A 23,631-nucleotide genomic window follows, 5' to 3' on the forward strand; every position below is an offset into this window, starting at 1 on the left:
GTAGTTAGGTATCTGATAATTGATGATTTGATATCAAGTGTCTTATTATTATTATGTATTATGCATCAGTGTATTCATTATCCTTTTATTATCATCACAAGTTGAATATTAAATGTCATTAAATTAATAACCTTTAAATTTTGGAATTTAGAATCATGGTTATCTACATGGTTATCTACAAAACGATGTTTGTTTTTTTTAAAAAACCACTTCAGACTATTTATTATTGTGTCGCGCAGCACTTAGCCCTTCGCAGTTATTTGTTTTTCAGAATACTTCTGATTTAAAAACTGTTGCGCGTGTGTTCCACGGCGCAGCAGTAGACCAACTGCTTCAAACATCTTCACACCTTACTTTAACTTACTGCAGCAGTCTACAAACGTTAAAAAACAAAGCAGACTTTTTATTAAATGTTACAGCCGTTTAGTCCACATCTTCTGCTACAGAGGGTTGTAGAGGTGGTTCGCAGACTTCAGACATTTTCGTTTTGGAAAAACAAATAGCATCTAATTCTTAGCATTTGGGAATGAGTGGTAACACTCCAAGCATTTTTTTTTCTTTTTCAAATTTAATTATATTTTTGTAATACACAAACAATTATTATTAAATAAATTTTATTTTTTTAAATACAAACACTTTAAATATTAAATAAAAAAGGTTTCTAATTTTAAACAAAAAATACCAAGTTGCTGAAACTTTGGAGATCAAATATGTAATTTCTTTCTCTTATTCCCCAGTATTCTTGTTAAAAGGAACGCACAAAAAATGGAAGCTTATACTTTTTCGACAAAACTGCAAAAATGGTCCATGTGGTATGCATTTTTTGGGGTTTTAGTCCAAACCCCGATTTTTTTGGATTCGTGGTCTTTTTGGCCATGTTTATACGTAAATTTGGTCCCTCGTAAAATTGAAATGATTATAATGCCCTTATGATATATTTTGTTTATGTTTTTTCTATTTAATTTAAATGAAAAAGAAAATAAATAAATAATTTGGGCCCACATCTCTCTCTCTCTTTCATTATGAGACAACCTACAACCCAAATCGTTGTCTGCAACCCTTACCCAATATTTTCATTTCCATTCTCCTTTATTTTTCTAAATCCATGGCAGAATATAGATATGGAAAAAGACGAAGCTAGTGAGGAACAAAATCAATCTTTGTGGTGCTGATGGTTGGTTATGTTGAACTTCATCTTCCCTTCCAAATCAAAAAACCTGGAAATCAAAAACGAGCAAATTTGCACATACCTGATCGGAGCTTGTACCATTCATCGTCTTCTACATCGATGATTGCAATGGTTTCATATTCAAAGGTTTTCTTCTTTTCGTGCAACCATTATCACCTCCAACCACTATGTCGACCACCATAGAAAGATTTTACACCATCGCCGCCACTACCGACAATGGTGTTGGTGATAGATAAGGGTTGTTTTCAAGGTCTGAATCGAAGGTTTCATGGGTTTTCAATGTTTGATTTCAAGGTTTTCATGTCTGATTTTAAGGAAGAAGACGGTGCGTAGTTGTTGGAGCTTTGCGTTTTCTTTTTTCTACACCAAGAAGTCCAATTTCAGATGCTGATAAGAAGCCACCAGCCATCATCTCCCCCATCTCTCACACACAGTAAAAATACGATCTGTTCTACAAGGTTTTGTTGTGCATATGTGTGATTTTTCATCATTCGGTATTGAATCTGAACTGCAATTGCTAGGGTTTTCGACGACTTATTGTTAGATAGTAAGTTGTCTTCTCCGGTGGCGGTGGAAGGACACCAGTGAAAGGAAGAAATTTATAAAGCTTAACCATTGCATATGAAGGAGAAGAAAATAATGATTTGAGGGGAAGTTTCGCATTCCTTTGATGCGGAGAGAGAGAGAGAGAGAGAGAGAGAGAGAGAGAGAGAGAAAGAGAGGGTATGTGGGCCCCTATTTTTATTTTATATATATTAGGAAAAAAAGAAAAATGAAAAATAAATATAATAAGGGCAATTTAGTCTTTTCAATTTATCGAAGGACCAAAATCACAAACAAACTACCTCAAGAGGACCATCAATCCAAAAAAGTTGTGGTTTGGATTATACCCCAAAAAGATTAATACCACAAAGACCATTTTTGCAATTTTGTCAACTTTTTCACCAGCTTACTTTCTCACCGTCAAGTCTAAACCTTATGTTATTTTTATTCAAAAAAAAGTGAAGTTAGCAAATCACAACCCTTTCTTTCATCTTTCTCATTCTCTTTCTTATCGTTGCCCAACCAGCTAGCCTTCCTTAGCGAGGCAGCTAGTGAATTCAATGGAAATGGTGGAAGCGAGCATGGTGAGCTTGGCTAACGAGTCACTCCCTTCAGCCTAATATAATGATATATTTATAGTTTTCATGTTTTAAATTTTCATACAAACAAAAATGTCCCGGTTGTTCAGTTCCAACTTTCCACTGACTTTTATCTAATATATATATATACTAGTTTATAACCCGTGATAATCACGGTTATAAAATTAATTAAACTTTCGTATTAAAAAATCAAAATTATTACTCAATTATTTTAAATAAATTATTACTTAAGAGATATTTTTAGTTATATAAAATTATAATCGTTGATTTAAATAAATACGTGGAGTTATATCATTTTATAATTTATATTAATTTATTTCATTTTTTAATCTAATGTTATTAATTTAATATAATTAAAGAAATAAATTTTAAATTTTGAAATTTAAAATGAAGAATCAATTATTAATTTTATAAAATTAGAGTGGTAAATTTAAATTTTGAAATTTGAAATGAATAATTAATAGGTTGACAAGTGGCATGATAAATGATACTCCCTCCGTCCCAATATTATTGTCCACAGACAAAAAACACACAAATTAAGAAAAGCATTAATTACCACTAACTTTATTTAATAAAATGACAGTTTTGTCCTTACTTTGCATTTAATGTTCCATTAAATGTTTAGTTTGTTAACTAATAATGAGGGGGTATTTTGGTAAAAATGTTATTTATTTTTAGAAGTGGACTATTAATTTGGGACAAACCAAAAAGGAAATATGGACTATAATTTTGGGACGGAGGGAGTATATAACATTAATGAGGGGTTCTAATTGTATGACACTTGTCAATATAAGATTAAAGCTATTCTTTTATTAGAATAGAGATATATTCTTGTTGTTTAAAAAAAAAGGTTTAGTAACTTTAGATATCAAATAAGTAGATAATGGAGTAGTTAATTACCCAATAAGTGATGATTTGATATTAGTGTCGTATTATGTGTATCAATGTATCCACTATCCGTTCATTATATTCACAAGTTGAATATTAAATGTCATTAAATTAATAACTTTTAAATTTTTGAATTTAGAACCATGGTTATCTAGTTACGAACATAAAGGATGAATTTGTCTTGTAACATCTCTAAAATAAAATCCAAAAACTTCGTTTTAATTCATAAATAAAAACCATGAATATCATTCATCATATAAAAATCATAAAACGTGTATCTCATAAATGTTATAATCAACTATCAATATATCAAAATCATGTCAAAACATCATAGTAAATCATCCCAGGCTAAAAGTTGTGGTGTGTGACATGCAGTCATCCCGAGCTCTTCCCCTTGCTAGTGGAATTATCTGAAACCAAAACCGAAAACTATAAGAACGAAGCTTAGTGAGTCTCCCCAAACTACCACATACCGTACACATAGTCACATAACAACATATATTGGGCCTTGCCCACTACATCGGGCCCCGCCCGGCATCGGACAAATCTGGCATCGGGCCCCGCCCGACATTGGACCGAAGTCTGGTATACATATAACATATCAACAATCATATAACATAAATACATAACATAAACATATAAACATTCCTCAGGCTTGCCCCGGCATCGGACCAAAGTCTAGAACACATAACACATAACATATAAGCTAAACATTCCTCGGGATTGCCCCGGCATCGGACCGAAGTCTGGAACACATAACACATAACATATAACATATAAGCTAAACATTCCTCGGGCTTGCCCCAACATCGGACTGAATTCCGGAACATATAACGCATAACATCTAAGCTAAACATTCCTTGGTCTTGCTCGGGCATCGGACCGAAGTCCAAAACACATAAACAAACACTTGCAAGAATCACAAAGCCATCAAGCATACAAACATTCCTCGAGCTTGCCCCGGCATCGAACCGAAGTCCGAAAACATATAATCTACATCGGGCTAACCCCGGCATCGGACCTAAGTCCGGCATACGCTAACATACATAAATGGGCCAGCATTGGTGCCTTCGATCTGTTCCTACTAGAGGAAAACTCACCTCACACTGCTGAAGTCCCGCGGACAAACCCTAGCTGCTGGATGACAGATTCTTGAATTGTCAACATCGAAATAACACCCAATTAATAATTGGGTTCAAATACATAACCATAAGTACATGCTTGGGGTAAAAGACAACTTTATCCCCATCTTAGCTTTATTCAAGCTCAAGGCCCAATCCAAATGCCCAAAAGTCAAACTATGAACCAAAGCCCAACATATGGCATAATTTTCCAAATTGGACCTAAACCTCTACATGGTCTCACCTTAAGGCATAACCATTTATTCTTGGCCTAATTTTTCAAATTGGGCCCAAGCCTTCCCAATGGGCCTTATCCTAAAGCCCAATCCAATTATTCCAACCAATTTAAACTTTTCAAAAACAACCTGATTTCATTAAATTATTACAAAAAGGTTTTCAATACAATTTATTTAGAGTATTCCCAGAATCACATCACAACATAAACATGAGGAGCGGTACGATCACGCATTCGCCTTGCCACGGTCTCCTGAAGAACCTGAAAAACATTAAACCACAATTGTAAGCCCGAAAGCTTAATGAGATATCCCCAAAATACCAACCACATATACCATACACGCATAACATGCCATATCATATCCGATCACAGAACAGCCATGCACTTCGGGTCTACTGTGTGACTGGTCCGCCGCACCGGCCAACAGTCCACCTGGTCCACCCACCGAGTCTAGCCATATGCATCGAGTCTGCAGTGTGATTGGTCCGTCCGCACCAGGCCTTCAATCCACCTGGTCCACTCTCTGAGTCTACAGTATGACTGGTCCGCCCGCACCGGGCCTTCAGTCGGCCTGGTCCACTCTCCGAGCCTCGGCACGTCTGGTCCGCCCTCTTGGGGCCTACAGCCTATCCGGACCGCTTGCTGGGCCTTTGGGACAACCGGTCCGCCTTGGGTATCTTGGCCTACAGCACAAAGCAGGACCCGCCTCAACCCAATACAGTCCAATCAACCATGTGCACATAAACATACAATCATATATATCAATTCACAGTCAAATAGCCGATCAAACAGATCACATAGCATATCATCATCCTAACCAGGATACCGACCTAACTGTTCACTAGCATAGCATCACCCTACATATCAGGATACCGACCTCAACCAGGTCTCTAACATACACCATCCTAATTACCAGGATGCAAACATATCAAAGCAGTAACATAACAACAATACCCGGATCTCAATCCGATAAAAGGGCCGGCCTTGGTGCCTTAGACCCTGTTGATATAGTGAGGATAACTCACCTCGCACTGCCGAAACTCTGAACTGAAGAAGCAGATTCTCGAATCACCGACTCACCGAAAATCCCGAACTAGCCAACATAGCACAAATAAACATTAGGCCAAGCACAATACTCTAATAAGGGTAAATTGACCATTTTACCCCTAACTCAATCCGACCCAACACTAGGTAAGCTCCCAAGCCCACCAATGGCCCAAAGTCCAGAAGTCCAAAACAAAGCCCATTATTGGCCCAATTTACTAAATTGGGCCCACCTCACCAAATGGGCCTAAACTCATGATCCATAACAACCAATGGGCCCAAAATACTCTAACCATAATGTCCAGTCATGGCCCAAAATCCAGCAGCCCAAATAACAGCCCAATCCCTAAGGCCCAAAATGAAAAGCCCAACATAGGGAGTACGTTGGGTGTACCCTCCTTGGTACGCTGGGCGTACACGCTGATTCGCAACAGGGGATCGGGGCACTGACTCGCTACGCGGGGCGTACTCGCTAGTTACGCGGGGCGTAACTTCGCTACTCATTAAGTCCCCATAACTTCTTAATGGCTTAAGCTCTTAAGCCCAAACTTCAGATCCCTAGGCCAAACATGCCTAAGATTCATAAAGTCTCAAACTTTATCACTTGGGACGTCCATAAAGCTCTTAATCTAAGGTCTTAATCCATTAAGACCCACATATCTTACACATGGAACAACCACAACCCTTGGGACCTCATTTTTCTCACTCAAGACCTCTCCAAAGGTCTGAAAGGACAGATAATCTTGACCAACTCAAAACATGCATCAAAATGAGGACTTTGGGGACAAGAATGGTGTCAAAGCTTCACAACACATAGATCTACACAATATGAATGTCAAGCAAGAAGCTTTATACCTCAAATAGGCTCCAAAGGATGATGTCTTCCCAGATCTATAAGCTCCAGCCGTTTCTCTCCTTCCTTGACAACTTCTCCTTTCTTCCTTTATGCTCTCCTTTGCTATTCCAAACTTTCCAAGACCAAACACACCCAAACAAGGAGGTGGGATGGCTATCTTAGGGTTTCTGAGGTTAAGGGAGAGCTTATGGAGGCTAGGGTATGCACCAACATGTTCCTTATATAGTGGCTGACCCTAAATTTAGGGTTTTAGAACTCTGAGAGTACGCTGGGCGTACTCAACCTTGCACCCGCGTCACTTACCCAATTACGTTGGGCATACTCGGCGAGTCCCCAAACTTCATACTTGGCCCTCATTAATCCATTTTTCCCACAAGATGATCAAAATACCACTTCTCTTAAATCCCGGGGACTCACAATTAGGTACTCTTAGGAATGGGGCGTACACAAACCAAATTAGGGTTTTCTAAACCCTAATTAGGGTTTCAAACCCAATCATATTCCAATTAATCCATTTGTTAAGTTTTTAGATTAATTAATTATTAATTTAGTTGGGCACCACCCACTACCACCTCGGGTAGTGGTGGTCAATGGCGATTCATGGCGGCGGCCACCACCTCATGGTGGTGGTTATGATTCTAAACTTAAACCTAATCAAACATCCAAAATAGTAATTTAATCATACAAATGCACACCGCCACCCAACACGGCGACTGGTGGCGTCAGAGGGCGGCAGCCACCACCTCACGGTGGTGGTGGTGGGTTTTCTTCGGGTTTTCCATCCAAATAATATACATACAACACATCATCAAAAAGAAATATACACTTAATATAACACACACACACACCTACAAAGCCACCCTTGTGGTGGCAGGCGGTGGTCGGAGGTGCTAGCCACCACCTCACGGTGGTGGTGGTGGCTCCCTTAAGTTGTTAGGCCAAGCAACACCACACAAAACTTCGCTGTAATAAACACACACACACATGTTTCAGTTTGCAAAATAGACCCAGCCACCCACCTGGTGGCATACGGCGGCGGTGATGGCGTGAGATGGCGGGCAGCAGCGATAGTTTACGATGACATCGGTGATTAACGGCGGTCATGGTTGTGGTATAACACCGAAACAATGGGGAAGGAGAAGCTGAGACTGCAAACGATAGCAACACGTCGGACTTGGAGTAGGGTGGCGACGGAAAAATGGCCCGCTTTCAACCGAGAACGATGGCGGCTCCACCACGACGTCTGTTGGACAGAAGGTGGCGATGGGCGGTTGGAGTAGCACCGGTGACGGGCGTGGTTTGCCTGTAGATGACGAAAAAGGGCAGAGGAAGAAGATGACAAAGGAGTGGTGGCAGCGGACGCTGTTTACAGCTTCAAGGTTCGGTCTCGGCGGTTCATTCGGCGGCCCAAGATGTCCTGCTGCAAAGTTGTGATGGAGTAGTAGCGGCGCTGGAAATAGTAGAAGTGAAGGTGGCGGCTGGGAGGATCCAGAGGCATAAGGTGGCGGCCATGAATAGTTAGGGTTACGGTTACGGGACCTGGAGGTTATATACCGATCACTTAAAACTTTCCATAATTTAGACTTCCAGTCCCCTTCCTCTTATTCTTTTCAAATTAAACCGCAAAACTTACCCTTTAGCCCCTGCCCCATAAAATCTTTTCAACTTTAATCTAATATTTACCATGCAGCCCCCCTCTTCAAGATTTTATTTCATTTTAAATCCAGAATTTACCAAACCATCCTCAACCTCCGAAATTCTTTACAAACTAATCCGGAAATTAAATTTCAACCCGCAAATAATCCAAATTATAACATTTGGCTCCCCTAACTCTCCATTATGACTTTTTAATCCCTAAGACCAACGCCTTGATAGTTATTCCGCATTTAGGGCTACTATTGATTCATTTATTTTATTTATATATTTATTTAATAAACGGGATGTTACAACTCTCCCTCACTTAAATTAGATTTTGTCCTCGAAATCATTCCGTACCATCCCTTACACACCCGACAACTTGAGCGACATGGCCACAATCCCGAGCATAGCCCCCGGCCTTCCCGCGACAATCTAAGTCATCCCTCACAAGTTTCTAAAACCCAAAGGTAAGCGAATTCCTTGCATTATGATCACATTACTCGATCTGAATTATGAAGTCTCGATATGGTCTGACTCCCTGACAAACCGCCCATATATAATCATTATGGATGAATCCCGCTGTGAGTAACTTAGCATTAGCCAAGCAATCAGTTACCCATTGATACCTAAAATCCTATAACGCTAATACTGCCAAGCATATCGGGGTGTTGGCCTCCTCTTAGGTCCATTTCAATCGGGTACTATCTGAAACACTGGAACTGCCTGAAACACTGAACTGCCTCCTGGATGCTTTCCAAAATCTACCGAGACCTTCCCGGTCTCAATTCATTTGCCAGTCACCTGAAATACTGAGTTCCTATATGGTTACTGAGACAAAGGCTCCCATACAGTTGTCCTTTGCGACTTCCAAACGAAATCCTCATCTGCCAATAGTTGCCACTAGTTATCTTGCTGCTGTGGCTCTAACGACCTTCTGATTTAACTGATCGGGTCCATACGTCGAGTTCTGATGTCACCAAATCCAAGGCTAAAAGTGATTGCTTCATGACCAAGGGTAGCCTTATATCACAAACGACCCTAAAAGGTCCATCGCTTCCTTGATCACATGGCTGCAGTGATGTTCCTACGGTCTTATCACTGCCTCATCCAGGTCTAATTCTGTAACACCGTGAATTTCAAAATAATTTTTCGCAAATTATAAAAACATTTCTCATTTAATTTTCATAAAAACATTAAGTTTAAATCCCAATTCACATCATACAAAATCCCAAGATCGTATATATATCAAAAATCCCATGCGTCTGTACAGATCAAGCCGGCGCCTTCCCACGGTCATCGCTAGTACCTGAAACAACAACACTAACACTGTAAGCACAAAGCTTAGTGAGTTCCCCAAAATACCACATAAACATATATTAGCCACTCGAGGCTATAACTCTATGGGTCCGTGCACCCAAGCTCTGTGAACCCTCAGGTTCTAACTCTGGGAACCTTCCGGTTCCAACTCTATAACATGCACAGCATAAATCACATAGACATCATGCAGTACAACACATAGCATACACATAACATACACCTACTCTGACACATAACTCTGATTACCTACTCAAGGTAAAGTATAGTGAGAAGACTCACCTCGTGTATCTCGATAACTCGCGAATCCTGGCAATCACTCGTGCTCGATCCTCCGAGCTATAATCCTCCTATAACATCATATATCTCTTAATTAACACCTTTACCACTAAGGCTGACTACCCCTATCAAGTCAACTCTGGTCAACGGTCAACGGTCAACTTTGACCGGACTCGGCGAGTGCACTAATGCGACTCGGCGAGTCTATACATATTCACCAACTCTTTAGGATTCTCTTTTGACACGTCGAGTACTCCCCTGACTCAACGGGTTCCACCTGGCATGAATCGCGGGGCTACCACGACTCGACTCACCGAGTCTCAAGAACAACTCGGCGAGTTCCAGATCGACTCAGTCCAACTGTCAACCCTCACTAACTCTCCCTGACTCACTGAGTCGACCCTTAACTCGGCAGGACCACTCGCTGAGTGGTTAAGGACAATCTTCATGCTACTCGCCGAGTCTGTTCTTCAGACTCGGCGAGTCCATGCCATGCATCAACTCAAACTAGTTTCTGAGGTCAGATCTGCACCATCCACTCATAGATCTGGCCCTCCTAAGCTTATTCATCACGTAAAGTCCATATCTTGGTTACCATACAACACCCACAAGGCTCTTTTTGGAGAAATAACCTCTAAAATGGAAACCCTAGCCTCCAACCCAAAAGGGAGGACATAAAGCATGACATTAAGGACTCTCTGGAACTACTAAGGTCCAGATCTAAGCACCATAACCCCATGGGACCTCTCACACTTCCAATACAAAGCAAATAAGGCATGAAGAAACCCTCTATTTGACCAAATCAACAAAATACGGAAATGAGTTCTGAATGATACCTCAAGAAGCCTCCTCAGATGAAATGAAAGAAGATCCCAGCTCCGCAACTCTTCTAGCTTGACTTTCCTCTTACTTTCTTGCAAAAACACACAAATTTGGTGAACAATAGCCTCTTATCTCACTCACACGAATCCTTCAGCTGCTTTGGTGCTCTCAAGACCCAGGTAGCCGCAATGAAGGGCCATAAGGTCCTTTAAATAGGGCTTAGGACCGGGAATTTAGGGTTTCATTAAACAGAGAGGACTCGCCGAGTCCATTCCTTGGACTCGTCGAGTCCGGGCGCGAACCTGCGTCCTGAACCGCGATCCTACTCGGCGAGTTTGAGCTCCAACTCGTCGAGTCCCCTCACAAAACTCCAAAAATATAAGCATAAAATATACCTGGAGATCCGGGCTGTTACAATTCTCCCCCACTAGAACTAGACTTCGCCCTCGAAGTCTCGCTCTGCAAATAGCTCCGGATGCTACTCACGCCGCTCTGGCTCCCAGGTCATCTCCGATCCCCTCCGATTCTGCCACTGAACCAACACCAGGGGTACTTCCTTGTTCCTCAAAACCTTGATTTTCCGATCTCTGATGGCCACTGGTCTCTCGGCATAATTCAGGCTAGCATCCATTTGAATCTCCTCTAATGGAACCACTGCCGACTCATCGGCTATACACTTCCTCGGCTGCGACACATGAAAAGTGTCGTGAATCTGCCCCAACTCTGCTGGCAAGTCCAAACGATAGGCGACCCGGCCTACCCTCGCGATCACACGGAATGGACCAATATACCGGGGCCCTAACTTACCCCTCTTCCTGAATCGAATCACTCCTTTCCAAGGAGAGACCTTCAGGAGAACAAAGTCGCCGACCTGAAACTCAAGCTCGGACCGGCGCTTGTCTGCATAACTCTTTTGTCGGCTCTGAGCGATCAACAACCTCTGTCTGACCTGCTGAATCTGCTCTGTTGTCTGAAGCACGATCTTTGTACTGCCCATCACCCGCTGACCGACCTCTCCCCAACAAATAGGGGTCCGACACCTCCTCCCATACAACAGCTCAAAGGGTGGCATACCAATGCTCGAATGATGGCTGTTGTTGTAGGAAAACTCTGCCAAGGGTAAATACGCATCCCAGCTACCCCCGAAATCCAACACACACGCCCGGAGCATGTCCTCAAGCGTCTGAATCGTCCGCTCACTCTGACCGTCTGTCTGGGGATGATATGCGGTACTAAAATGCAGTCTAGTACCCAACTCCTCATGAAATTTCTTCCAGAATCTGGAAGTGAAGCGCACATCACGGTCCGAAACAATCGAGATCGGCACCCCATGCCGAGATACCACTTCCCTCACAAACACCTCCGCCAATTTCTCTGCTGAAGAACTCTCGCTGATGGCAAGGAAGTGAGCGCTCTTCGTCAACCTGTCCAGAATCACCCAAATTGCGTCAACTCCTCTGGCAGTCCTCGGCAATTTGGTGATGAAATCCATAGTGACCTGTTCCCACTTCCACTCAGGAACCTCCAATGGCTGCAACTTGCCATGCGGCCTCTGATGCTCAGCCTTAACCCTACGACAGGTCAAGCACCTCTCAACAAACCACGCAACATCTCTCTTCATACAGGGCCACCAATACTCCTTTCTCAAATCCAAATACATCTTAGTGGCCCCCGGATGGATCGAAAATTTCGACCGATGAGCCTCCTCCATCATAATGGTACGCGTTCCTCCCACAAACGGTACGCAGATACGCCCCTGAAATGTCATAAGCCCCCGACCATCGGTAACGAACTCTGAAACCAAACCAACAACCCGTTCCTTCTTCTGCATCTCAGGTTGCACAGCCTCGGCCTGTGCCCCACGAATGGCGTCCAATACTGGAGCTATCACGGTCAATTTCAAATATACACCCCGCAGTGGAGTGCTCTCCGCCCTGCGGCTCAACGCATCGGCTACCACATTAGCCTTGCCTGGGTGGAATAGGATCTCACAATCATAATCCTTGACCACATCCAACCACCTTCTCTGACGCATATTTAGGTTGGGCTGATCCATCAAATACTTCAAACTCTTATGGTCCGTGTATATCGTACACCGAACCCCATAAAAGTAGTGACGCCAAATCTTGAGGGCGAACACCACTGCCCCCAACTCTAGATCATGGGTGGGATATCTCGTCTCATGAGGCTTCAGCTGCCTCGATGCATACGCTATCACATGCCCCCTCTGCATCAGCACCGCTCCCAAACCCAAAATCGATGCATCATAGTATACCACAAAGTCCTCCATCCCTTCCGGGAGAGCTAACACCGGGGCTTCGCACAACCTCTGGCGAAGTGTCTCAAAGGAGGCCTGCTGCTCGGGGCCCCATGAAAAAGCAACACCCTTCCGGGTCAATCTGGTGAGTGGCACTGCGATCTTAGAGAAATCCCTGATAAACCTCCGATAATACCCTGCCAACCCTAGGAAACTCCTGATCTCAGAGGGCGACTTCGGCACCTCCCAACTCATCACTGCCTCAACTTTGGCCAGATCGACCAATATCCCTTCCTGGTTAACGAGATGTCCTAAGAACTGAACCTCCCGCAACCAGAAATCACACTTGGAGAATTTGGCATAAAGCCTCTCCGATCTCAGGACTCCGAGAACCTCTCTCAGATGCTCCTCATGCTGCTCTCTAGATCTCGAATATACCAGAATGTCGTCGATAAACACAATCACCGACCGATCCAGCATCGGCCTACACACTCGGTTCATGAGATCCATGAACACTGCCGGGGCATTGGTGAGCCCAAAAGGCATCACCACAAACTCATAATGTCCATAACGCGTCCTGAACGCTGTCTTCTGGACGTCCTCATCCCGCACCCTCACCTGATGATATCCAGACCTCAAATCGATCTTGGAGAACCAAGATGCTCCCTGCAATTGATCAAACAAATCGTCGATCCTCGGCAACGGGTAACGGTTCTTGACCGTCAGCTTGTTCAACTCCCGGTAATCAATACACATCCGGTGTGAACCATCCTTCTTCTTGACAAACAGGATAGGCGCCCCCCACGGCGAGCTGTTCGGCCGAATAAACCCCTTCCCTAGTAGCTCCTGAAGCTGTGAGGATAACTCTTGCATCTCTGGAGGTGCAAGGCGATAAGGCACCTTAGCGACAGGCGCAGCCCCCGGAACCAAATCGATACTGAACTCCACTTGCCTCACAGGAGGCACACCCGACAACTCCTCGGGAAAAACATCCAGGAACTCACGCACCACCGGAACCTCCTCAACTGAACTCGGCCTCTCGGAAGCCACTCGCGTATCCATCACATACGCCACAAAACCCTTACAGCCCTGCTGTAGACACTTCCTTGCTCTAGCGGCCGAACAAAACGCTGATCTTGATCGTGTACCCTCGCCGTATACCGAAAGAACTCCCCCACTAGGGTCTCGTATGGTCACCAGTTGTCGCTCACAGTCAATAACCGCACCAAATCTGCTCAACCAATCCATGCCCACAATGACACAGACATCACCCATAGCAATAGGAACCAGATCAATCGGGAACTCAACACCGAAAATCTCAACTACGCAACCTCGGAGAACCTCCGTTTCACATATCACCCTCTCATCAGCTATGGAAACTCTCAGAGGCCGACTCAACGCCTCACGACTAACACTGATATGCTGACTAAAAGCCAAAGATACAAAAGACCGACTCGCACCCGAGTCAAATAACACCAAGGCAGGTACAGAATTCATAAGAAAAGTACCTACGCATAACATAACATAAGCATAATATCACAACATCAAAATAAATACATGAAAGGATACATACCAGCCACGACATCGGGCGCTGCGCGGACCTCCTCCGCGGTCAGCTGAAAGGCTCTCCCTCGTGCCCTCGGCACCTCGGCCTTCACCAGCCGACTCTCTGTAGCTCTGATGGCGGCAGGGGCAGATCCCTGAGGTGCTCCCTGAGATGACCCTCGCAACTGCGGACACTCTGCCTTCTGGTGTCCGGTCTGATTGCAGTGGAAGCACACTGCAAACCCTTTGGGGCAATCCTTGGCCATATGCCCCTCCTTGCCATATTTGTAGCAAGATCCCGCTCTGCAGACTCCATTGTGACCCTTGCCACACTTCCCATAAGTGCGGCCCTTCTGACTCCCTGGTTTGGGATCAGCGGGCTTGGCCCGCTTGGCTGCCGGTTGAGACTGTGCCGGTCGCTGATCCCTCCCCTGAGACTCTGCATCCTCCCTGGCCTAAGTCTCCAGCTCAATCTCCCTCTTCCGGGCATTTGCCTGAAGCTCAGCAAATGTCTGGTACGAGGAGTTCGCCACGAACTCCCGAATGTCTCGCCTCAAAACACTCAAATATCGGCTCATGCGTGCCTGCTCAGTGGACACGTGCTCAGGGCAGAACATCGCCCTCTCATGGAACATCCTGGTGATCGTTGTAACTGACTCAGTACCCTGCTTGAGGGTCAGAAACTCCTGTGCCAACCGCTCCCTCTCCGCCTGGGGAACATACTCATCTCAGAACATGACAGTGAACCTCTCCCAGGTCACTGCCGCAAGCTCAGCAGGCGTATAATGCGCCGTCACAAACTTCCACCAGTCCTTCGCTCCCAAGCGAAGCTGGTTCAGCGCGAACCGAACCTTCAAATGCTCAGGAGATGAGCAAGTGAAGAAGCACCCCTCTATATCAGATATCCATCTCATAGCTGCCACCGGATCCTGGGTCCCATCAAACTCTGGTGGTTTTGTGTTGCTGAACTCCTGGAACAGCAACGCATCACCACCTTGCGGCCTCGCGGCAGCAATCGCTGCGGTGGCCGCTGCAACAGCAGCCTTAGAAAGAGCGGCATAACGCTCGTCGAAGGTCTCAATCAGCGTGGTCTTAATAGACCCGAACATCTCTGGTATCTCTGCCCTGATGGCCGCAGCCACCTCCTCGTGGATGATCCGGCGGATCTCCTCATCACTGGTATCACTGCTCTCAGGCATCAAACGTGTCCTCACCATGATCTACCTCTGAAATACAACATACGAAAAATTAGAACCCCTTCGAGCATACTCACACTCGACAACTCATTCCTCCTTGATCCTTGGTATTCTAAAGATTCTTACTTGGGCTGTACACCGCTCCGGTGCTTTCAGTAGTACGGGCCCAATACTACTGTCCACACCGTATCAGAATTTCCCTAAAAAGCTTATTTTATGTAGTCAGCAACGCGCATGAATAACGATTATCCTATTCAACCATTAAATTATTTAATAAAATGAATAATTTTTATTATAATTACTCAAATAATCAAACCCTAACTTACGGGCGTTACATCTTCCTTTTACTTTGGTTTTTAGTTGAAGGCTAATCATAATCCTAACCCTTATGACGTAGTTGAAGGACCTTGACACAACCTTTAATCCTCCCCAATATATTTCATAATCAAACATGAAAATAATGTTCTTATATAGGAAACATTTCAATTAATCAAACAATTAAATAGGATAAGTTGAAAAGTTTTTATGAATGCGCACGACTAACGATTATCCTATTCGAGCATTAAATTATTCAATAAAATGAATAACCTTTATTATAATTACTCAAATCATCTAGCCCTAACTTATGGACGTTACATCTGCCTTTTACTTCAGGTTTTCGTTGAAGGCTAATCATAATCCTAACCCTTATGACGTAGTTGAAGGACCTTGATACAACCATTAATCTTCCCAAATATATTTCATAATTAAACATGAAAATAATGTTTTATATAGGAAAAAATTTTCAATTAATCAAACAATTTTTTTTGAAACAGCAAACTAACTAATCTACTCCTAAATAACCACCTATGTCTCCATAGAGACTTCAGGTTTTGGTTGAAGGCTAATCATAATCCTAACCCTTATGACGTAGTTGAAGGACCTTGATACAACCAATAATCTTCCCAAATATATTTCATAATTAAACATGAAAATAATGTTTTATATAGGAAAAATTGTTCAATTAATCAAACAATTTTTTTGAAACAGCAAACTAACTAATCTACTCCTAAATAACCACCTATGTCTCCATAGAGACTTGAACCCCTGACCTCTCATATGAGAATGTCACTCCATACTGCTAGGCCATTGGCCCTTTGGTAATTAATCAAACAATTAAATAGGATAAGTTGAAAAGTTTTCATGAGTTTCAAATGAATATGACAATTAATTAAGAAATTAAGTATGATAATTTGTAAGGTCATTGGAGTTTCAAATGAATGTGGTTCACGTATTTTGGCATCTATTATAATATCTATATAAATATATAGATATATAGATGTTTTCAACAAAGCTCTTTTATTCAAGTGGGAACAGAGGTTCTTAAATTTTCTAAATGCTTCATGGGAAAGTTGTCAAAAGCATTTATGGTCTTAACTGGATGTGGAATGGTTAGATACCTATAGATTCCACAAGTTTTTCATGAGTGGATATTCCTAGATCAACCAAACAATTAAATGATAAGAATATAGATCTCCATTACTTGTACATGAAGAAAGTGGGAGATGGTAAAGATACTTGGTTCTGGGATGACAATTGGATTGGAGATGGAACCTTAGAAGATTGATTCAATAGAATCTTTAGACTCGACCGTGAAGATCAAGTTCGAGTTGAGAATTGTCAAACAACACCCATAGTGACCACTTGGATGCGTCGTTTATTGAGAGGTGGCCCCGAACAGGAACAATGGTTTGATTTTCAGTTGATGGTTTAAGATATTTCTTTATCTTTGCAACCAAATAGATGGAGATGAGAACTTGACGTTATGGGAGATTACACTGTCTCTTCGGCTAGACGATGGATTGGTAAAAACACGTTAGTCGTTGACGACTCTCCAACGAAATGGAACAATCTTGTTCCTATTAAGGTCAATATCTTGACTTGGAAAATTAAATTAGATAAAGTTTCAGCTGATGCTAACCTTGATAAGCAAGGTATTGATCTTGACTCCATTCTTTGCCTGATTTGTGACACGATTATAGAAACTGCTAATCATATTTTTTTACTTTCCTGTTTGCTGTAAACATTCAAAATCAATTGGGGAGATCGTGGCGATCAAACAATCCCAATGTCACTAACTACTCAAATTGTATGGCATGGGAGAATCAAACTCACACTACTATATTGCAAAAGAAGTGTCTTGATGAGGTTATTCTTGCCATGTTTTGAACAATTTGGAAATTTCGCAGTGACACAATATTTGGAGCGGCTAAGAATAAACTAGCTCCTCGCTATTCAGTATGTTGTTCAAAAAAAAAAAGGATGACACCTCTGAAAATCTAAAATTTTACGGCATTCTCTATTAAAAAATAGGGAAAGAAAATTCACACACACACACACACACACACACACATATATATATATATATATATATATATATATATATATATATATATATATAGAAGTAGGTTCAGTGGAAAATAAATAATTAGGGCAACATATGCCGGAACCAATGATCAAGTGACACGTGTCCATTTCTTTATTCATAAGCAATGTACTATGAAAGTTATTTATGTAGTTACACCAAAGTGATGTGTTGTCATGCTTTCAATGGTTCCAACATGTGTTGCCCTAATTATTTATTTTCCATATAACCCTTCCCTATATATATATTAGAATTTTTGATTTCTCAGATCAATAGTTGAAAGTTAGTGGTATTGACAACAAAAATTAGTGATACTAACTTTCACATAGTTTAGTAAATGAGAAACCAAAAATTCTATCACATGTTAATTTGTGATAGATGAAGAACGAAATGATGTATTTTGTATATGATTCCAAAATCCATCTCCTTACACCCAAATAAAGCTCATTTCATTATAAAGATAAGATTGTCAACCTGAAGTCTAGGTAAGCCATTAGCATCACACCAAACCTTGCTTAGGACTTCTAGGTAGGGATGAGCATCGGAACCGGATACCCGCTTTTGGAACCGGAACCGCCTCAGAACTGACGGTTTTGGAACTGGAACCGCTTAAAGCGGTTCCGGTTCCTAAAGTTATGGAACCGCCTTAAGTGGTTCCGGTTCCAGTTCTCATTTTTTCGGAACCGCTACCCGCTGGGTACCTGTCGGAACCGGTTTATATATATATATATATATATATATATATATATATATATATATATATATATATATAATTTCATATAAATGTGTGTTACTTAGACCGGTTTAGAATATATTGATCTGATTTTGTCCGTCTTTGGTCCGCATTGATTTGATTTGGATCGAACTAAATTACGGTTTTGTCGAAAAAAATTAACAAAATTAATGTGACCGGGTTACCCGTTCCCGAAACCGGAACCGCCGGTTCTGGGACTGGTTCCAAACATTTAAGAACTGCTTAGAGCGATTCTGGTTCCGGTTCTAACTTTGTAGGAACCCCCGGTTCCGGTTCTCGCCAAATGAGACGGTTACCCGCCTATGCTCATCCCTACTTCTAGGAGAAAGTTTACAATCAAGCCTACATCTAGCTTGTCAAAAGGGTAAATGTTCTCATTGCAAATAAGCCAATGTCTAGATAATAAAAAGAAAGTGTTCAAATCCATCAATGTCTACCTTATAAAAAATGAAAAATATTATAAGTGTCAAATAAACTAATATCCACCTAATAAAAGAAAAAAATGTTTATGTTATCAAATAAATCCACAATATATTTATAAAAAAGGAAAAATGTTTCTATTTTCATTTTCTAGACAACATACAATATTCCAACACCTTGGGAAACAAGTCTTCATGTATGCAAAAGCTTACATATAGTATTTCAGAATTGATAAATGTTAAAAATAAAAGACAAAATTGCAAAAATGGTCCCTATGGTATGCATATTTTTGGGGTTTTAGTCCAAACTCCGACTTTTTTGGCTTCATGGTCCTTTTAAGCTAGTTTCATTGTAGATTTGGTCCCTCGGTAAATTGAAATTACTTTAATACCCTTAGGTATTTATTTTCTATTTCTAAATTCATTTTTTTAAAGTTTTAATAATTATTTATTCATTTTAAGAATTAAAAAATGAAAGGGCTCTCTCTCTCTCTCTCTCTCTCTCTCTCTCCCCTTTACCGGTGACACAACACAAACGCTACTGCACCCCTTACCATTACCTCTGCCTTTTTAAACTTTCTTCTCCACCCTTAAGAGGCTTATCTCCTGCATAAGTTGAACCAAATAAGAGATGATGACATGTGAAGCAATAAACGAAATGTTAAGGGATTAACCTGTGTGGAGCTCTTCATCCCTACCGGCTACACATTACAGGCAAAGCATTAGGGGAGGTGGAGGTCCTCATGCCTACCACCGCTATCCGATAACTCCTACTTCCAGTATTGATGCATCAGCTTTCTGATTTTTCCCTCCAGGTAACTCCTTATTCCATCATCAATTCCTAAAGGGTTTGCTATTATTGGCGTTTTTTGATGCTTAGCTTGAAATAAAATGGTAGAGAAGGAAGCCCTAGATTTCGAAAACTTGGATTGATCTTGAATTTCTGGTACCAAAGCTCATGTCGGCAATGAGATATGACCTATACTTCAAAACGTTGGGATCACTTGCTCAAACATTGACACCAAATCCCATCCCCAAAAATTAGAGATTTGTAGTTTCAACAAAAGAGGGATAACAGGATCATGGTTTATCAGGCAACGGGTTGGGGAACAAGAAGATGGGTGGGGTTTTTCCGTTCTTTACTGACGAGAGAGAGAGAGAGAGAGAGAGGGAGAGAGAGAGAGAAAGAGAGAGAGTTTTTGAGGTCTCTAATCGTAATAGTTTGTGCAACTACCGTCTTCGTTGACCTATTGTTCATCATTTTTCCTAGTCGATCCAATGTTCATCTTTTTTTTTTTGAACCAGGCCTTCAATCCAAAAACAATGGTAAGAAAGGGAAGCGTTGGGGAAGAAAAAGATGGGGTGCGGTTTTTTTATTCTTTGCTGACGAGAGAGAGAGAGAGAGAGAGAGAGAGAGAGAGAGAGAGAGATCCATTTTCTGTATTTTTTATTAATTATAAAATAGTTAAAAAGGAAAGAAAATGAAAAATAAATATATTAAGAGTATTTTAGTATTTTCAATTTAGGGAGGGAGCTTTTCCACATACAAACTAGCTCAAAAGGACTACCAATCCAAAAAGTCAATGTTTGGTCTAAACCTCAGAAAAAATACATACCATATGGATATTTTTGCAGTTTTGTCAAAATAAAAATAAAAAACTAAATGAAAAGGATAACATGATATTTTACAAGCTTGACACGAATCGAATTCACATTCACAATAAGCCAAATAAAACAAGCCACAAAGACAATTTCTACATTTTTCTCAAAAATAATTTCAAATTCATTTAAAATTTTATCAACCAAATATTAAATAACATTTTAATCATCCTAAATTCAAAAAGAAAAAAGAAAAGAAAAAATCTCACAAAAATCCAGCAATGCAATTGCAATTTGCAAACTCCTGTTAATTGTTATCGTATATGGGCCTTCGTTTTTATTTGATAGCCAGAAGCCCAGAACAAAACACAATCTCTCCGTTCCAGATCAGTACGCTTCCTAAACCCTAGCACATCTGTTCTCTCTCTGTTTGCCGTCCGGCACTACGAATCTCAGTTTCTCCGATCAAAGAACAGTCGGAAAGTCTGAAAGCATGGCGTCGGCGGATCAAACAGTGCTGCAGTTCGTACCTTTGTCTACCAGCCTTTCAGCCAAGGTTCATCCTCTTGTGATATTCAATATCTGTGATTGTTTTGTGAGACGACCGGACCAAGCTGAAAGAGTCATCGGAACGCTTCTTGGATCCGTTCTTCCTGACGGCACGGTGGATATTCGTAATTCGTATGTCGTCCCTCACAATGAATCGTCTGACCAGGTTAGCTTTAAATTAACATACTTTGTGCTTTTTGGTGCTGTGTCAAGTATTGTTAGCGCAGAAGTATAATTGTTGATTTACTAGAAGAAAATAATAATAATGCCTATCAGCAGCAAGGTCCTCTATGTAATCTTAGTTGTGATATTCAACAGAAGTTAGAGGTGGACAGCCTTGATTTTAAATGAAATTAAAATGATGAAAGTTATCTGTCAAAAGCTTAAGCTATAGCGAACTGTCATCCGACAGTTATTTCATATTCTCTTTTATCATTTTGCTAGGTTGCTCTGGATATTGATTATCATCACAACATGTTGTCGTCTCACCAAAAAGTGAATCCAAAAGAAGTTATTGTTGGATGGTAATTTCTCTTCAAATGTGCCTTAACTATTGTCAATTTACACTTGTTTCTCACTTTACTTATTGTCATCCCATGTCTTGCTATTTGATTTTTCCATTACCTAAAGTTGAAAATGATAACTGTTTGTTACTTGACTACGTTATTTCAATTGTTTTTTGCTTCCTAGACTTGTTGTATTGTTCAAGTGGGACTCTAATTATTATGACATTACATGTGAGCTTCCTTCAATTGCTTCCTAGATTAAGGCAATAAGGTGGGTCTTCATATGTGAAACACATTCTGGCAGCCTGAAAAGACAAAAAATAGGAATATTCGTCTTACAGGAATGACAAAGAAGAGAGCATAGAAAAGAATTAGTATCATGTTGCTTTTATTGTTTCACACACGTATTATTTATTACTGTGTTTTACTTATATCCACTATTAGCTCTATAATATGTCTCTTCCCAAAACCGTGTTAACACTATCAACTTATCTAATATAACCATTCTTTATTATGATAAAAATTGATGACAGTGATGAGATTTATTTACCCAATGTGATCTGAAAACTATGTAGGTTTTCAACTGGATTTGGGGTGACAGGTGGCAGTGCTCTTATCCACGAGTTCTATTCACGAGAAGTTACAAACCCTGTTCATCTGACTGTGGACACTGGATTCACAAATGGGGAGGCTTCCATTAAAGCTTTTGTATCTGTGAACCTCTCTTTGGGAGACCAGCAACTTGCTGCTCAGTTTCAAGAAATCCCTCTCGATCTCCGTATGGTTGAAGCTGAACGTGTTGGATGTATGTCTCTTTTAACACACCCACATTCTACTTTCATTGATCTGTTTGCGAATTGGCACATCTTTAATACTAAACATATGATGTTGATGATGATGATGATGATGATGTTTGTGCATTGTGATTGTAGTTGAGATTCTGAAGAGCACAGCAGTTGACAAACTCCCAAGTGATATGGAAGGCATGGAAGCCAGTATGGAACGCTTGCTAGCTTTAATTGATGATACCTACAAATACGTCGATGATGTTGTCGTAAGATTTATTATTATTATTATTACAAATTTTATACATTTTTTCCTCTTTTTTTTTAAAAAAAAGTCTATATGTATCTTTTTGACCTTTTTCAGGAAGGGCGTGTTGCACCAGACAACACGGTTGGAAGATTTATATCGGAAACCGTATCATCCGTTCCAAAAATATCACCACCGGCTTTTGATAAGCTTGTCAATGATAGTCTACAGGTAAACTAATAGCATTCTACAAAATTAAAATTAAAAGTTAGATGTTTTTTTTTTTTTTTTGGTTATTTCCTAAATTAACCTTTTGATTGACAGGACCAATTGCTGTTACTGTACCTGTCAAGCATAACAAGGACACAACTAAGCTTAGCAGAGAAACTCAACACTGCTGCCCAGATCCTGTAAAAGTAAAAACCAGAATAACCAAATCTTGTTATCTTCAAGAGAGATTTTGTTTTTTGTAAGAGGTTGGTATTTTACTGTTAGTCGAGTGAGTGATTGTGCAAATGAAATTCATAGATGCTACAACTAAATTCATATTAGTGGTCGTTTTACTTTTTGGAAGTTTTGGATCAAAGTGTGTTATCTTTTATATTGTTGGGCCAAGTATGTTGATTATTTTTAGTTATATTCCCTTGTGTTTGCATACATGTTATTCAAATGAGCATGTTAAACAAGACTTAAATGCCTACCATTTTGGTTGTTCTTGATTATATAATTTTCTCCTTCATGTGCAAGTTGTATAGAGATGTTGCAAAAAGATAAACCATAAATTTAGCATAACTTAACATAAGGGTTAATGAATGAATTTGCAAATGAAGTTTATATATTTT

General features: G+C 40.9%; 1 protein-coding gene across 1 annotated transcript; it reads left to right on the top strand.

Annotated features, from left to right (window-relative positions):
- The first annotated feature begins 21,048 nt into the window (after positions 1 to 21,048).
- Positions 21,049 to 23,426, top strand: LOC111901319 (eukaryotic translation initiation factor 3 subunit F). Its single transcript, XM_023897176.3, has 6 exons — positions 21,049 to 21,417; positions 21,696 to 21,775; positions 22,333 to 22,562; positions 22,690 to 22,811; positions 22,907 to 23,020; positions 23,114 to 23,426. Exons 1-6 carry the CDS (start codon positions 21,196 to 21,198, stop codon positions 23,201 to 23,203), a joined length of 858 nt encoding a protein of 285 aa, XP_023752944.1. The 5' UTR covers positions 21,049 to 21,195; the 3' UTR covers positions 23,204 to 23,426.
- The last annotated feature ends 205 nt before the right edge of the window (positions 23,427 to 23,631 follow it).

Source organism: Lactuca sativa, chromosome 2 (assembly GCF_002870075.4).
Source record: "Lactuca sativa cultivar Salinas chromosome 2, Lsat_Salinas_v11, whole genome shotgun sequence".
In the NCBI taxonomy this organism is placed as follows: Eukaryota; Viridiplantae; Streptophyta; class Magnoliopsida; order Asterales; family Asteraceae; genus Lactuca; species Lactuca sativa.

What these genes read in the sequence shown, in the direction of transcription:
- LOC111901319 (XM_023897176.3), top strand. Translation starts at nt 21,196, where the DNA reads ATGGCGTCGGCGGATCAAACAGTGCTGCAGTTCGTACCTTTGTCTACC. An exon ending in TGAAGCTGAACGTGTTGGAT is followed by an intron (nt 22,563 to 22,689) that starts GTATGTCTCTTT and finishes TTGTGATTGTAG; the next exon opens with TTGAGATTCTGAAGAGCACA. An exon ending in TTGTCAATGATAGTCTACAG is followed by an intron (nt 23,021 to 23,113) that starts GTAAACTAATAG and finishes TTTGATTGACAG; the next exon opens with GACCAATTGCTGTTACTGTA.